We start from the raw sequence: 17,263 nt of genomic DNA on the forward strand, positions 1-17,263 counted from the left end.
TCATTGTGACCAGGGAGCTGCATTCATTTACACCAGCTCAGAGTTTGTTTCCAAACACCACATGGGCTTTATTGATATTAGTGGTCATCTGCTCTCAAGCACTGATTGGAAGCTGTGCTGATGGGACCGGCTCCAGCCAGGAAACAGCCCGAGCCAAAGCAAACCTGAGACATCTTAAGTGACTGTAGCACAGGCCAAAGAGCCTAGCGAGATAAACAAGACAGTGCAGCCACCTGTGGCTTGCAATGAGTAATCTGAAAGTTAAACTGGTCACAGGTGTGCCTTGCTCCCACCAGACTGCCTTTTCCTAGGCTCTGCCTTCCATCTGTGAGGGAGAGTAGAGATGTCTCAGTGTGTACATGCAGTTGGGTTCCTGCATCCCTGCACTGTCAGCATGTGCTGGCAGCCCCTTGGCATCCTTTTCTGATTGCCAGGAAGGCATGGGAGCTGCACACACATAGCTGTTTTCATTCTGAGCCTTCACAGGGAGGTGTGCTGCCCATCGAGCCATGCATCTAGTGAGCATCAAGCACAGATGTCCAGCTCTCCTGGCTGTAACATGCTCATTGAGAAAACCAGAGCCATATGGCTGTGTGCAGGTCACAGAAAGAACTGTGTTTTTGTCTTTTGTTGACAAAGTCTTTACATTTTTCGGGTCAGTTCTGTTAAAGATGAGTGTCTGCAATTGGTTGAAAAGTTTTCACTGCCCCTCCAAGAAAAAGCTGTACTTAAAATTAGTGCTTCTCAGGTTCACACTGTTGCAGCACATCTCCAAAAGCCGCTCAATTGAATGTCTGAGGCCCACTGAAATATGCAAGCTCAAGGATTCTCCCCTCTGAACTCAAAATATTCCCATCCTTTTTGTTAATGACCTAAATGTGCTGTTAAGGATAAGCTCCTTGCCAGGGTCAGACGGGAACTCAGCAGCAGCAGAAGGATTTGTCTGCAGTTGCTGTGATAGTAATTAGCTTTCCCTCTTATTGCTTCCCATTTCAACAGAGGACTTATCATACTGAGCAGCAATTCCAGCTATATCTTAGAGCCAGCTCCTGACAGCCCAAACCAGCACTTCATTTACAGGTTGGATGACTTGAGATTGCAGAGAGGAGCCTGTGGCTATCAGGACACCGGGGACACAACCAAAGACTGGCTCAGGGACTTCACAGCTGGGATGAAACCACCACGCCAGAGGGTGAGCAGGGCTGAGGACAGGAACATGGGCACTGGCTGTAGCTAAACTGACTTGTGATGCTTGGTTGCTATAAGTCAATCGTATCTGGAGGTCCCTGCATGTGATGGGGCAGGGGGAATGGCCAGTGAAAAAATAAACCGGGAAAAACAGCCTGTACCTATGTTTTGTGAAGAGCTTCTTGGGGGATATTGGGGAAATAACCTGTGTTGTTGCTGCTGTAGGTGAAACGGGAGGCTCTGCAGGCTACGAAGTATGTGGAGCTTCTGCTCGTGGCTGATTATGCAGAGGTAAGAAACAGGATCATGTTTGTATCAACTGAGCACCGGGCCCAGAGCAAGCATTCCACGTGCAGCATCTCCTGGGGTGGGGAAGGAAGGTGGAACTCAGCAGGTTTCCTCTTGCCATCTCAATGGTCCTACCCCCACCAGCAGACAGGGAAACTTGTGTCTTGGTCTCTTTAGTTCTAGCAGCCATGACTCCTCTGCCACCCACAACAGCCCACTGTTGGTTGGGGGAGAGATGCAGGTTGTGATTTGGATGAAAGATGAGGGTTAGAGATCAGTTTTGACCTCCCAAGATACCAGTGGTTGGCCCTAGTTATTGATGGGAGAGACTGCCTTTAGCCTAGGGTGACTTGAGGGTTTCCAGAGCAACATGCTTCTAACTCTGCAGTAGACTTAATCTCTGGAGAAGATAACTGTGATTATCCTCTGCCCTGAGCTGGTGGCAGCTATATATAAATAGACATTTTTAAGGCTCCAGATCATAGAATAGGGCTGGAAGAGACCCAGTGAAGTTAGCAATCCCTCCCCCATCCCCAGCCCGAGCAGTACACCAGGCGTACTTACTGACAGTGCAAACTATGCAGTGTTTTGCTGATCATTTAATCTCCAGCACAGACATGAGTCAGGCTGGTCCTGTCCGTAATTTAAAACTTGAAACTCCAATAGGGAAAGCCACATCATGCTCTGGGCTATAATTTATTCGGAACAAAACTAAAGGCAGAACCTGTTTGTTTTCTTTATTGGGTAGCAGGATAACAGGGAAACTGTGAGAAAACACATTATACTGCCATATGTTGTTCATTTGATTAGACAAGCTGGGGTGGACACCCTTGCAGTGTTGTCATTAACTGCCCTTGTTTTACTGTCTGCCTTGCCTAGAAGAAAAGTCCCAGGTTTTGTTGTCTGTTAAACAAAAATCTAAACATTTTGCACCTTTAATTCCTTAAATCAAACAGTTCCCTAAAATTAACTTCTAATTGCCAGCTGGTTTAAACAGGCAAATTCATTCCTCACTGAGTGGATGAGTGAGATGTGGTGAGTGCTATGGCAGCTTTGACCTCAGACATGAAGTGATGTTACCATGTATTTTACCTGGCACATTTGTCAGCCGCTGGCTCTGGGGGCTCTGAGAAGTTTGGGTTGCTCCACTGTGTTACTGTCAGTGCTTGAGTAACATTGCTGCAGTGGGATGCTAGGGATGAATTCTGAATATACATGTACTCAGATATACAGTGAGGAAAACTTTTGGGCTTCCTTTCGTAGTTTCCTTCTTATTCCTAGAGTAATGCGACTTGTTTTAATGCACTTTTGCTCTCCTTGTTGCCTTTGTGTTGCCTGACATGTTCATTTTGTTCAGTTTCAGAAGCATCGCTTTAACATTGAAGCAACAAGGCTTAAATTAGTGGAGGCTGCTAATTATGTAGATAAGGTGAGATTGGGTGTGCGTGAAATGGGGAAGCCAAATCACAGATCTTGAATGATAAGAATTGTGACAGAGGGATTCTGCCTTACTGTGGGTGCAAATAATGCTGCAGCAGTTTTTCCCAGTGGAGCAGTTTTTCTCTACTGCTTTCCTCAGTGACGTGGGGAGTGCAGAGCATCTTCCAAACAATTCTGTTGTTGGACATGAGGGATGGGCTGGGGGAATCTCCATTCCTTACCTTGGAGCCATCATGAGCATCTCTGTTTTAATACATCTCTATTAACTGCGTTACCTAATAAAAGGGACTGAGGTATTCTTTCAGGCCGTCTTGGCAACTTGGCAACTAGAAATCCTGGCAGCTAGAGCTGGAAGGAGCCTTCAGAGCTTGTCCTTGCAGTGGTACCAAGTGGTACTTTTTGGATCTACTCCCTTCACTTTCCCCTTTTCCCCTTAAACTCCTTCCACCCCGCTGCCCATGAAGACTTGTCCTATTAGTACTTGTCGCAGGCAGCAGGTCATTTCATTCCCTTTTTCAGGAATTTTAGCCTATGTAAAGATAAACATGATGTGAGTCCCCAGTCTTGGTTTCTCTTCTTCTTTCACTTAAAAATGAAAGTTCGGCATCTCTAGTTGAATCAAGTTTAGGTTTTGAGTGGTGCACATTTCTCTCTGCAGAGCTGCATCACAACATTGCAGTGCATTGCTAGAGGGAGCATCTTTTCTGGACACGTGTATCTGTAGTAACATTTAGCAGGGTTCATACTCAATATTTAAACATCTTAAAAGAAATCAGTGGTGCTCATTTTGTCATCTCTTTTCCTTCCTATATCTTAGTTTTACAGATCCCTGAATATCCGGATTGCCTTGGTGGGGCTGGAGATCTGGAGTAATTGGAATAAATGTGATGTAAGTGAGAACCCCTACTCCACCTTGAAGTCTTTTCTGGCCTGGAGTAGCAAGGAGCGGGTGCACAGAAAACACGATAATGCCCAACTAATCACGTAAGTTTATTTCTCCTCAAGTAAACCGCTTCTGACAAGCGGGTTTGGTGGTGAGAAATCAGTACGTAGGGTTGTATCATCCTAATATTCAGAGTGGCAGATTTACATAGAGGCTGCTCAGTCAGCATTAAGTTCTGGCACTCAGAGCACAACCATGTTAGGAAAAGTGGAAGTCCCAGGCTATGCAACAGTCTCCATGCACATGCATCAAAGTACATCAGCTTTATTGCGTGTGTATCACACACAGCTGCACATGATTTCTCACAGCTGCATGTAGAGCTTCAAGGAAATCTGTACCATAAGCAAGACCTGTTAAGGGGATCTAAACCCTTTGTGGAAGTCATTCATTCCTAGCTCATCCCACTGAGGCACAGCAGACATGGTGCTGCGAGCTAACTGATGGCCTGTGACTCACCCTACTGATCCCATTACAGCCAGTAGCTATGGCCAGCAATGCAGACGTCATAGGAAGATCTCCTTACCTCTTCCATGGTAATTTATCCACCAGTAAATAATGGCAAGTCAGGAGAAACCTGCACAACTGAAATGCAGTTTCCCTTGTTTTGTTTGGTTGTTTTTTTGCTGGTTGTTTTTTTTTTTCCCCCTTTAACACTGCTGTATTTCACCTACCTGGTCATGTCCTGAGCACAATTTTCAGGGCTCCCATTTCAGACGTGCTGGCAGGGATAATGCAGAATTCTGGCTCACCAGGCAGGAGCCGAGCATGGCTGCACCTTGGAGATGTTATCTAGTACTCTGTCAAGTCCCTGAATCCCAAGCTGGCAACTGTGGGGCTTATGGTAAATTAAGTGTTCACAAACAGTTCCCAGTTAAGGATCCAGAAATAGTCTTTTCTGTGCTTGTTGCAAAGCTCGGCAGGAGCACTTTTTGGCACGAGACCATTACAAAATATAGGCTTGGCTGCTTGTCCCATAAACCCAAATAGTAGTCCAAGAAAAATAGGTCTTAAGGCTCTGTAGCTCTGCTATGATGTCCTATACTTGAAGATGCTACTAAAGAAAATGTGTTCACCTCATACTGTGTATATGTATGAAGTTGTGGACTGCAGGGTGCATTTCTCTACCTTGCCTTCCCAAGGGCCTCAGTGCCAATTCATGGTCTTTTCTGGGTTGATTTTAGGGGTGTGCCCTTCCAAGGTACCACAGTGGGCTTGGCTCCTGTGATGGCCATGTGCTCTGATTTCCAGTCAGGAGGAGTAAACATGGTAAGTAATTGCTAATACCAAATATGAAGTATCTTTCCAGCAGTGGACACATAGGATAGACACCTCCTAAAGCTCAGGAAGTGAGTATTTCCTGGGAAGGCCTTTATCTCATCTCCTTATAGGCAGGAATACCTTCAACAGATGTTTTCTACATGTAGTAATGAGAAATGCTGCATACCCCATTGGCTCAGGACAGGCACAGGTAAAATGCTGATATGCCTCTTTGACTCTTGCACAGGATCATTCTGAAAATGCCATTGGTGTTGCTGCTACCATTGCCCATGAGATGGGACACAATTTTGGCATGAATCACGATTCAGCTGGCTGCTGTAATACCCCTGCAGAAGATGGAGGATGCATCATGGCTTCAGCAACTGGGTGAGTTCATCTTACATGATCTAATGGAGAAATGCAAAGGGCTTCTTACAAGAGCCTTGGTGGAGTAAGAACTACAAATGCAGACTGGTGGATCTGTTGCTGCCTGTTGCTGCCAGTTCTCTCTATTTATGGAGAAAATACTGCTGGGCAAACCCTGGCTCATGTATCAGTAGCAAATTGATATATTCCCAATGAATTTATCCTGCCTGAGATTAGCCTTAGGTAACACAGGCACCTGACAGTGTTTAGAAATGGAGCTCTAAACTGTCTGATAAAAAGGAAGATTTTCCTATCTTCAGTCCTGATAGACCCTCAGGACCCCTCTAGCCCCTCATCAGAGTTTGTGCTTCCCATTCTGCCGTACCAAATGATCCATCAACCCAAAGCAGGTTCAACGCATGTAGACACACATCCTTCTGCAAAACCTGGACTGCCTATTGCCAGCAGGTACAGAGAAACAGGGGTGACCAGAACATGTGTGACCTTGGCAGAGGTTTCCGTGGGTTTCATTTCTGTGTTGCACATGATATGCATAGATAGATCATTGACAGGGTTTCTAAAGCATCTGGTACAAAAGCTCGTGTGTGTTAGAATGTGGTAATGAGAGGAAAAAGGATTGCTTCAGGAAAGAACTGATTTTTATTAAAAGGCACAGTGATGGGGCTATAATTCTAAGTCAGAAGACATGAGAACAGATTGACTGCATATTGTAAGAATACTGCTTGGTTTCAATGAGGCACAGAAAGCCTGTGTTTAAAAGAAAACAAATAGCTGGATTTGAGAGAAAGGGGAAACCCACAGGGATCCAGCTTCCATATTTCAGTCACGTAAAAATGTCAGACAAACCCATTCACTTAAAGCCACATTTCCCATTCCCTCAAAGCTTCCTCCTTGGGGTTTAGCAGGGAATTTTCTCCATAGATATCTTCTTTTGTGTACATTATTTTCTCCAAATAAGGAAGAACATTTAGGTGAGAAGTGAAAACATCGTGGCATGCAAGCAGAACACGCAACTTGAGCACACATATTCATGGTCATATATAGAGTGCATAACTTCTGGCATTGTAGCAACAGAAATGAATAATTCACATAGCAGAAAATATTCACATCCTTTGCAATGAGGCAGTAGATAAGAAAAAAAAAATGTTGTTTTTAGCAGTTAGATTCACAAGCAGTTATTCACAGTCTGAATACTGGATTCTCCGGCTTTTTCAGGCAGTTAGGAATAAGCCACAGCATCAGTACTGAGCAGGTAAGGACAGACATACTTGTTAGATACCAAAGTCAAATTTAACATATTTTGCTTCAACAATGTTTAATTTTTAAGGCCACTCTTTCTAGACAGTCTTGCAGTGCAATCTCACCTAATCTTCAAATGTGATCCAAATGGATCTGATTTTGAACAGGCACACAAAACCACAATCTGCTTTAGCACAGTTTTACAGACTTCAGAGGGAGACCTGTGTCCTTTGGCACTTGTCAGGATTTGCATGTGCTCCTTTTTGGTTCTCTAGTCATTGCCCATGTGTGTCTTGATGTTTCTCTACACTGTCCACATTCAGGCACCCATTCCCCAAGGTGTTCAACCGGTGCAATAGGAAAGAGCTGGAGAAGTATCTGCAGTCTGGTGGAGGGATGTGTCTCTCCAATATGCCGGATACCAGAAAAATGTATGGTGGAAAGAAATGTGGAAATGGCTACTTGGAAGAGGGGGAGGAGTGTGACTGTGGAGAGGTGGAGGTAACAATTGCTCAGATCCAGCCATCTGGGATTTAGTGGGACACTATGATTTTATTATGTATTTCACAAGTACAGTTATGTGATATGTAAACAGCTTTTGTTTGTGCAGGAAATGTGCATACCTTCCCTGTATGTAAATGTATACACAACGTAAATCAAGGTTGTAAAGTATCATGTCTAACTCATAGTGTATAATAATGCAATGTATCCCAGAACTCGGGGATTCTGTAATCCATGGCTGAATGGAGGTGATGAAAACTTCATTTGAAAAAGAAAACAAAAAAGCGATCTTAGATATTGCATTTCCATATGTAAGTTCACTTTAGTTACAGCTCCATTCCTGATAATGATGGAGCTTCTCTTAACACTACATCTCACTTTTCCTAGTTCATACTTTGACTAATAAGACGAAAGTGAGCTGGAACTCAGATTTGCCAGATGTTAGGAGCAAAACTTATGGTATCCAGTCAGTTCAACAGAGGATACAGTTATGCAGTACTGTAATTCAGCACATGCTGGATATCATGAACATATTGTAGAAGGAAGGGTGTTACTTTCTGTGCATGTAATTCATCATTTATGAGAACAGATTAGCCTCAGCTTCACACTTCAATGCTCTGGCATGTTCCTGTCTTGAACATCTGCCTTGTAAACTCCACTGCATCTCTCTGTCTTTTAGGAATGCAATAACCCCTGCTGTGATGCCAGAACCTGCTCCCTGAAGTTGGGTGCCGAATGTGCTCATGGCAGCTGCTGTCATCAGTGCAAGGTGGGATCTCAGAGTTTTCCTAAGAGAAGAGAGGGAATAATGGTGGTGGAAATGTAAGGCTGAAAAATGGAGGGGAAAGGGGAGCAAACACAACCAAATGTGGAGTTCAGCTCCTCACCTGCAAACAATGGTCTGAATTTTAGGTACAACAGTTACAGTGCAATCAAACTAGTGGGGTCCTTTCTTCTAGGTGACCAATTTGAGTCCTGTGATAAGGTAAGCTGTGAGTGCTGCTGGAATGAAGTCTCACTGCTTCTCACTTAGGGGGTGGGATGAATCAGAATGAATATTTCTCTCTTTTGGCTCTAGAAGAAATCTAGACAGAGTATTTAAAGCAAACGCTTCCTCTGGGGATTAGTCTGAAGCTCTGTTTGCTCTGCATCCTCTTTTTCTGTGATGCAGTTGAATTCCTTTAGCCCAGGTGCTTGATAAAGGAATGCTAGCAGAGATAATTGTATACATATGACCACTAGAATTTTAAATCTCAGCTTTCCTTATAGAGGCTGGTTAAAATGTGTTTCTGATTTTGGAGCCAAAGATCTCAAGGTTTGCCAACAAATTAACCCGAAAATGAACATAGGCAAACATTTCTCTGGAGCTCAGTTTTGTGTTTGCACGTTTACCTCTGTGCTCTTACTGACCTATCCTGGGTGTGTGGAAAATAATATTCTAGGAATTCACCTGGACTCACTTCTTCCACAAGAGACTTGGAAAAACCTCCTGGATGTGCATGCTCTTTTGTTCTCCATGTCTGTGGTGGGAAGGACAAGAATGAACTGGGTAAACTCATCAACAAAGGAGACAGAAGTTACTCATTAGAAAAAAGTCTCCAGCAGAAATGACAGCAAACAGTGAAACAAACTTCCCAAAGAGGGAGGGTTTTGAGGATAGATTACACAAACATCTGCCAGAAATGGTTGAGTTACATCAGATCCTACCCTAGGGTAGAGGGAGATGGACCAGTGTCCCCTTGAGACCTTGCATCCCTATTTTGTGTGCATGATCTCATCACTACCTAGGGAAGGGATCCAGTCATTAATCTGATTTTACACAGCTCACCCACTTAATGAAGCTGCAGAGTCATTTGGATCACTGCTGACCTCAAAAAGCCCAAGATGAAGTGGATAAAGAGACACATGCAGGATTTTTTCTCATATACAGGGATATGTTGTGCGAACATGAAACCACAAAGGAGCCAAGCAATAATTCAGTCTTTTTCCTTTGTATCTTTTTAGCTGATGTCTCCAGGAACTCTCTGCAGGGAAAGAGCAGGACTTTGTGACCTCCCAGAATACTGCACTGGCGAGTCACCGTTCTGCCCCTCCAACTCTTACCAAATCAATGGGGCTCCCTGTGATGGAGGAAAGGCCTATTGCTACAGTGGCATGTGCCTCACGTATAAAGACCAGTGCATACAGTTGTGGGGGCCTGGTAAGGACACTGCTTGCAGTAAAATACACTGTCTTTTGAACAGGCAATATTGTGTAGCATCTTGCTATTATTACCCTGTGTAAAGCAGTAGTACCTTCCATACATGTTATCAGTAGCAAAGTCTGAGGAGCCTTTTCTCCTGCCCTGCTTGCTGGGAAGAAGCAGCAGAAATTTTCCATGTTCAAACCATCCCAGAAATAGAACAACTGAGTGGTTAGCATGGGGTGAGGTGGGCTTGGAGGCTCCATAGCCACATGAGTCTCTTCCATGCAGGAGCAAGGCCAGCACCAGATGCCTGCTTTGAGAAGGTTAATGCCGCTGGAGACACCTATGGGAACTGTGGGAAGGACATCTATGGCAACTACAGGAAGTGTGAGATGAGGTGGGAGAGTGGCAGCCAAGAGCTGCTCATTGGAGGTACTTCTATGTATTACAAAAATATATGGCAGTAGACGAAACCAAAATATGGGTCAGTTTTATTACCCCCCTCTGCCTCCTGGAAACCAGCTGCATCCCTGCTGGACATAGAGCTCTTAAGAGCTCCTCACACTGCAGCTTTAAGTTTACCATTTCCCCTGCCTTTTGCATTTTAAAACACCTAGCTGATATTTTTTTTCAAAGTACCAGAAGAGGGGTTTTCAAGTCCATAAGTTAAATGTAGCTTTTAAAGTGAGACAGAAACTTCTTAGTTGTATCTGTGATTTTGTTGAGGCTGGCCTACCCACGGGGATATTGAAAAAGTGCCATCAGTACCCAGCTCTGTTGCTTGGGCTAGCTCTTGGGAAGTGCTTGATGTTTTGCCATTCAACAGTGACTCAACACTGCTGATTTAATTCACCTATAGAGCTGATGCCTACAAAACTTTCAGCAAGCCAGAAATAATCACTTTAGCTTTTCCTTTGAAATCAGAGACGCTAAATGTGGGAAGATCCAGTGCCAGAGCTCTGCTTCCAAACCCCTGCAGTCCAACGCAGTGGCCATAGATACAACTATCCTCATGCAGAGAACGGAGCTGAGGTGCCGAGGGACCCATGTGTACAGATCTGACAGTGAAGAAAAGGAGATGCTGGATCCTGGCTTGGTGCTGACAGGAACAAAATGTGGGAGCCATCATGTAGGTACAAGCCTGTAATGGCTTAGGGGGAAGTTCAGGATATCAAGCCATTCATTTCTTATGTCTAATGTCTTTCTAGATTTTTATAACAATTTCTTAGAGGCTTCTGAGAAGCAATGGAAGAAGACACACCAAAGGCCATACCTTAAGTCTTTGCCAGATGAAGGCCAGGGCCGGTGTTGAATTTGGGAACTGCTAGTTGGTTGAGGTTGTCTTGCTTAAAGGTGAGACACGCCATAAGAAATCAAGACACCTGAAAGTTCCCTTAGAGACTTGCCACATGGGCATGGCCAAGCTATCAGCTTCTGAGCTCCCACTCCCCTCTCTGATGTGTGTTAGCTGGGACTTAGGGTAGTGATTATATTTGCTTGGGAACCAGGTTAACTTTATGGCCTGTTGTCTTTCCCAGGGTATTAATTGTGTTGTCTGGGACCCCACAAGTCACAAAATGACACGAGGCTGTAGTATGGTGCATAACCCAGAGAGCTAACACTGAGTTCTTGGATCCTTTCTGTACAGGTTTGCTTTGAGGGACGCTGCCAGAACACATCCATCATATTTGATTCTGAAAGCTGTAACAAGAAGTGCCATGGTCATGGAGTAGGTGTTGTCTTTTTCATCTCCATTTCAGACTAAAGCAGCATGGGCTGCCATTCACCTGTGTATGGCTGTTCAGCTCAGTTCTGATACCATGCTTAGGTTTGCTCTGGACTTCAGCCTCTTGATTTGCTCTTTTCTGTCATGTTTGATGCATTTTCTGGTCTGTGGACTAAAGTATTTGAGTCTTCCTATTCTAGGTCTGCAATAACAACAAGAACTGCCACTGCAACCAGGGGTGGGCCCCCCCATTTTGCAATAAGCAGGGAAGGGGTGGAAGCTTGGACAGTGGTCCCCCCATGCCTGAAGGTGAGTAGGACCAAATCTACTATGATGGCACTTCAGAGGCACTTGAATTAGATGAGGAGCAGAGAGTTTTCCGTTTAACAAACTCTACTTTCTTGTCCTCAGGCTCTTCAGCAGTTGCAATAACTCTTGCAATCCTGGCTCCCATTCTCCTTCTCATCATCGTGTTTTTATTCTACTATCTGAAATGCTGGAATAAATTTGTTATCTGTTCTCTAAAGAAGACCCCGCAGTTCAGGTAAGTTGTCAGCGCGGTGCCTTGCCTGCCTGCATCCATTATGTTAAAACACAATGGAAAATACAACAAAGAAAAAGGAGAAAATGTACCAAGGAAATAACACTCTTTTCTTTCTGTCATTGCCAGTGACACCTCTGGAAATGGACACGCAAACCCTGCATTTAAGTTGAAAACCCCGCAGGAACAGAGGAAGGTAGGGGCAAGGTCAACTTCTACCTCCCGGGGGATAGTTGCTGCTCACTACAATATGGGATGCGGTTCCCTCTCCCACTGTGATTAGGAAGAGGTTCTATCAAAGGATGGGTAAAACACCTACTAGACATACTGGTGTTGCAGGAGAGGTTTTCCACTATGTGGCTCATAGTCCTTATGTAGATCCTCGAAAGTGTAGCAGGGAGCAAAAAGGTGGTTTGAAGCGGAAACACCTAACACCAAGTCTTCTGCACAGGTGATTGGCTTCCCTCAGATCCCATCAAAACCTCCTCCCCAGCAAGCTCCAGGGCTCCAAATAAACCTGCAGCAGCCACCCGCCTTCTCCACTGGCTACATGTGTGGTGCGGGGCAGCCCAATGCAAAGGACACTGCCCGTCGGACACCCCCAAGCAGACCAGCACCTCCTGCTCCCAGACCCACTGTCTCTCAGGTACGGGGTTGTGCTGCTGTCCTGCAGATGTGCTTTGATGGGAGGTTCGTTCTGAGGGTAACACCTCTCACCCTGGTAGGGTGTAGGAGTTACTGTGCTCACTAGCACATGCTCCATTTTGCCACAGGACAATCACTGGTGGTCTGCCTCACTTTGTAGTAGATGACAATGACCATGCTCAACAATAGCACACACCATTACTCTTAGTTCAGGTCCCCTGATACCTCTGACCTGGACATGAAGTCAGGTACCTTGGATCACAAAGCAGCATTCACTTCACCAAGGTAATCTAAACATTTTTTTAGCCTCAAATCAAATAGATAACGTGCCAGGAATGAAAGGACTGTACAGACATTTCCCTGAGCAAGCCTAGCACAGCTCTTCTTACCATTTGTATGTATTTTGTCTCCTGGAAACAAACTCTTCTGGGATTACCAGTCAGTGGTAAATCTGAGGTTCAGTACTGAGTACAAGATCTCCATGCCTTGGGATGATCCCCCAGGTATCTTCTATTTGGCCATTCCTGGACTAAAGCCTCGGGAGCCTCAAATAAATTGTTATGTGAAGCATAAATGAGACTTTTAGCATGTTGCATAGGAAACATTAGACTTAACCCAGACTGACCCCATCTTATGTCAGCATCCTGGCCACAAGTTTCTTTTGAGTGTTATAAGGAAAGGGTTTTGATTTATTTCTTTCGCTAGCAATTTTGGTCTAAGCTTAGTACAGATCCCACATTGTTATGGAAAAGATGGTAAATCATTCAGACTGCCTTAACTTCATTTTACCCAAACATTTCCCTACTTCCTTTACTAGGTTAGGGCCAGCAAAGAAGCCAAGGGCTCAGCTACAGGATAGCAGGAGGCTGGCTCCCAGGCAGTCTCTGAAGGATAGAGAGGAAAACAAACCCAAAATACTTTAGTGAATGGGATTTGTTTCTAGCTCCATTGTTCCTGAGAATAGCAGGCACTTCAGCAGGAAAGAAAACTAAAACAAAAGCAGGAAGCTGGCTGTAGTCAATAAGGAATAGGTATGCTTCACAGCTGGTTGTTGACAAGTTCCCCACAATCTCCACTGTGCTCCCTCCTCAATGCATCATCTCTTTATTCAGTCAGGTCCTCTAGATGGAATGATTTGCCTAGGATTTTCAAAAGAAACTTTGACATTTTCAGGTTGGGGATAACCACAAGGTGTGGAAGGTACAGGAGAAATAATTCATTCCAGTCTTTGCTAGTGTCAGTGTCCTTCCTAGACGTTTGCAGTTTCTGCCAGATTTGCTCTCCTGCTATTCCTATAGGAACAATTTGGACCTCGTGGTTGGTGGCATTTAGCCTGCTTTGTCCTTCCTGGAGTCACAGGGCAAGGTCCTTGGAGAGAGCAGTGGATCCTCAAGCATCGGCTGACGCATCCGACAAGCATTGCATTTGTGCATAGTCTAAGGACACTGCATGGGTTTTGGGTCCCCTCCAAGTTGTGAGTGCAGCTGTGCTTATTAAGTCAACACCTGGAAGCCAGCGACAGCTCAGAGACTAAGCAACAGCAGGCAGTTGGTTCTTGAGTGGGTAACTTCTCCCCAGGGGCATGCTTTACACTGCAACCCACTAGGAGAATGGAAAATACAATGCTCCGAGTATCCTACTGGGGACAGCTGTGTGCACAAACAAAGTCATAACTGATGTAGGTGGGTGCAGGGCTGTGTGTGTTTGTACAGGCACACATACATATACAAGTATATAAGGTTTACAGGCATTGTATTGGCAATTGTGTAGTATGAGTGTCTTAAGTGAATGAATAATGTGGCTGATTAAAAGGCTCTGGAACACTGCTTCCGTATTACTTGCAAAATTCAAGGCTTAAAATTTCTGGATCCTGTAATAGCCAGAATGTGGCATACTTTCAGCCCACAGCTCTATTTAGAAGGTAGAGCAAGGTGGAAACCTTGCTGCCCTGTTTGGTTGTCCTCAGTTTGAAGGTAGCTGCCCAGCAGCCTAAAGCCATCAGTCTTCATGAAACTTCATAGGTGAAAAAGTCCTGCATTTTGAAAGCCACTGATCACCTGTAAGACAGTAAGCCACAGCAGCAGCTACCTGTGCTCCATCCTTTCTTTGGAGAGGGTGAGGTCTTTGCAAGCATGGATTTTTACCTGTATCCCTTCAGTCTTTGTCTCAGGCAGGGATGCTACAAGCAGAGTTGCAATCGGGACTCCTGCCTCGTCTGTAAGGTTTCTGCTGTTTTTCCTCATCCATCCATTAGATATAAAACTGCAACTACTATCTCTGTTTTCAGGCTGGGCATCTGTCCAGGCTGGGAAATCAAAACTATTTCTCTCTTGTGTAGGATATTTCTAGGTCCCGGCCACCGCAGAGAGCTTTGCCAGCCGATCCCATCCCAAACAGATCCAGAGCCTGGCCAGGGCACAGCTCTGCCATCTCGCTGCCTCCTGCACACACTAGAACCCCAGGACAACTCCAGCCTGTGACAGAGGTAGGCACTGAGCACAGTGATGGGAAACACAGCAGCGTCCCCTCACCACGAGGGAATAAAAGTATTCTGAAGGGAATAACCTTGCTATCATATTGCAAAACATCTTCATACACAGTGCTGGTGGGTGGAAATGGAGAGGCTGTTGGGTTGGTTGCCTTTATTGCAGGGCAATAAAGTTTACCTGATCCTTATTGCATTTACTGAGTTAAGCAAAACAGTTGACTCAGTTCTCCACATCCCTGAGCACTTCCTCAGGTAAGAACCTGGGAGAATTTCCTGCGTAATGTGTTAGGGTATGAATGCATGTGAATGGAGACAGGCTTCCCCTGGCTGGCTGTAACATCAGCTCCAGGAAGAGATGGCAGTGTCTGCTTTTCATCAGTGCTCACTCCTCCCTCTTTTCCCTTTTTCCATCTCATCCAGAATACTGGTGTCAGGATGGCTGGAGCAGTGAATATCTTGAAGCCAGGCTCCCGGGGGCAGTCATGAAGCACACTGTTCCTGGCTGGCTCCAACCTTCACAGGGGACTGGATGGCCTTCATCACCCAAAAACCCATTCACGGCCACAGGCAGGGTCTTGGCTCCTCTCCTCCAGCCTCCCCTGTTTCCTATGTGACTCAACAAGCTGCAGTCAGGCTTGGCAGGAGTGCCTCCAGGAGCGGCACCGGTACATGCCAAGCTGAACTCAACCCTCTCTGCTGATAGCGTTTTCCATATAGGAATGACTTGTTCATACGGTATTTAAATATTACTGTGCAATATCCAGTGCTGGGATGGAGCGATTTCACGTGTTTCTAATCAGTTATTTAAGTCTTACCAGGGAGGACAAGCTCTGAGTGCAGGTGCTGGCCTGGATGGACTTTCATGTAAGACCCAGCCCTGTTGGCTTCCTCAGCCCATCCACACAGCTGCAGGAGCATAGGTTGGTGCTATACAGAAACCACTGCCTCCTGGGAGAGCAGAAGGCAGCTGTTGAAACTTTCTTTGGCTTATTCTCAGTTTACAGTGGGTGGCAAATGAGGCCACAACAGGGAGCAAACCATGAAAATATTCCCGGTTAAAGTAATTTGTGGGTCACAGTGGATTTTGATTGGCTTTAATAGAGTGGATTATTTTCCCCATATAATCGTCTTCAGCAAGAGCGCTGCAACTTGCCAAGTCCTCCAGCACTCGCTTGTCTTGCCTCAGTGCTGTACGACAGGGAAGCATCCCCAGTGCAGCCCATGTGCTCTCATCTGTGGCACTGGGACACAGTCAAGGTACGACAGGGAAACTCTGACAAGAGTAAACAGCCAGAAGGAAGCTCAGCAAAACCCAGTGCTGAGACCTTCTCTCCAACATGCGGTACCATGGATCAGTGACATATTTGCACGTGTCTCCTCAGGCTTCAGCCTGTGCTGAGCAGTAGTTCAGCATGGGTTGTCTGCTCCCCATACCGGTGAGAAACCTACCTTCAAATTGCCCAGGTGGTAAACCAACATGGATATTACTGCAACACATGGTGCTTTTGTGGGGCAGCTCGTTTACTCCAGGTTTTTCTCCAGTATGTGAATGGAGAGAGCTGTCTGTGTGCACTTTAAGCAGCTGATGGTTCTGACCCTGAGGACCTTCCCTTATGACTCCCTGCATTTTTTTTCCTCACAACAGTTTGGGCTGTTTTACATTGGTTTTTCCTCAGGATTTTAAATTAAGACCTTTAGTTATGCCAGATTTCTTCCTTTTTCTTTTTTTTTTTAACTTGAAATGATTTCCTTGGAGAACACAGGGAATGCTGGAGCTATGGTTACAACAGTTCCGTTGTGTCTGATTCATTATGGACAAATCCTCAGTGATTGCTGCTGCGCATGTGAGAAACTGTAATATTGGCATAAAGTCTTGTCTGATGGTTCTTTCCCAAAAGTTCTTTCCCAAAGATTGAAAAAGACCCAAAACATAACAAAACAGATAAGCCCCAAGCACTCATTAAATGTGCAGTTATTTGTAGCAGTTAAATGACTTAAATCCTACTAGGTTTTGCAACTTCACTACCTCTTTCTCCACAAGGAAACAGTACACAGGGTCTGTCTTGAATTTGTCATCGAGTATTCCTTGTCTTGACCGTTTTGGACCTTTTTCTACCTTCTATATGCCTGGAACAAAAACCATCCTAAAATACTCCCCAAAATAAGGGATGGCAAGTGAAAAGACGTCAGCTTTTACTGTCTTTTTCTGTAGTTGGAATACATTGCATATAAACAACCTATTATCAAACAACCCCCAGATTTGCTGTTTCTTGGGGCGCAGCTAGTGTTGCTATGTAATGGTGTGTTTTACTGCTCACAGGTGGAGCAGTAGGCTGGACACATGCTGTATGAACACTGTAGTAATACAGCTTCAACCACAAGAACTTGACCTTGTATCTGAGCCCTCACTGAAGGCAGCAGCAGACTTCTGCTGC

The 17,263-nt window shown here is 45.0% G+C and overlaps 1 protein-coding gene across 1 annotated transcript in view; it reads left to right on the forward strand.

Moving 5' to 3' along the window:
• Nucleotides 1-17,016, forward strand: part of ADAM19 (ADAM metallopeptidase domain 19) — a 31,069-nt gene extending 14,053 nt beyond the window's left edge. The window contains exons 6-23 of the mRNA XM_057411951.1: nucleotides 1,000-1,192; nucleotides 1,414-1,479; nucleotides 2,834-2,905; nucleotides 3,734-3,900; nucleotides 5,041-5,125; nucleotides 5,364-5,503; nucleotides 7,066-7,243; nucleotides 7,923-8,012; nucleotides 9,248-9,443; nucleotides 9,717-9,825; nucleotides 10,353-10,557; nucleotides 11,077-11,157; nucleotides 11,355-11,463; nucleotides 11,566-11,698; nucleotides 11,825-11,891; nucleotides 12,147-12,341; nucleotides 14,679-14,825; nucleotides 15,249-17,016. Of these exons, the coding sequence (XP_057267934.1) occupies nucleotides 1,000-1,192; nucleotides 1,414-1,479; nucleotides 2,834-2,905; nucleotides 3,734-3,900; nucleotides 5,041-5,125; nucleotides 5,364-5,503; nucleotides 7,066-7,243; nucleotides 7,923-8,012; nucleotides 9,248-9,443; nucleotides 9,717-9,825; nucleotides 10,353-10,557; nucleotides 11,077-11,157; nucleotides 11,355-11,463; nucleotides 11,566-11,698; nucleotides 11,825-11,891; nucleotides 12,147-12,341; nucleotides 14,679-14,825; nucleotides 15,249-15,314 (2,299 nt within the window). The 3' untranslated portion in view covers nucleotides 15,315-17,016. The remainder of the gene's footprint in view (nucleotides 1-999; nucleotides 1,193-1,413; nucleotides 1,480-2,833; nucleotides 2,906-3,733; nucleotides 3,901-5,040; nucleotides 5,126-5,363; nucleotides 5,504-7,065; nucleotides 7,244-7,922; nucleotides 8,013-9,247; nucleotides 9,444-9,716; nucleotides 9,826-10,352; nucleotides 10,558-11,076; nucleotides 11,158-11,354; nucleotides 11,464-11,565; nucleotides 11,699-11,824; nucleotides 11,892-12,146; nucleotides 12,342-14,678; nucleotides 14,826-15,248) is intronic.
• Nucleotides 17,017-17,263: the final 247 nt, after the last annotated feature.

The sequence above is a fragment of the Pezoporus wallicus genome, unplaced genomic scaffold (assembly GCF_028554395.1).
Source record: "Pezoporus wallicus isolate ANWC-B61680 ecotype Strahan unplaced genomic scaffold, APGP_CSIRO_Pwel_v1 contig_6354, whole genome shotgun sequence".
NCBI lineage: Eukaryota > Metazoa > Chordata > Aves > Psittaciformes > Psittacidae > Pezoporus > Pezoporus wallicus.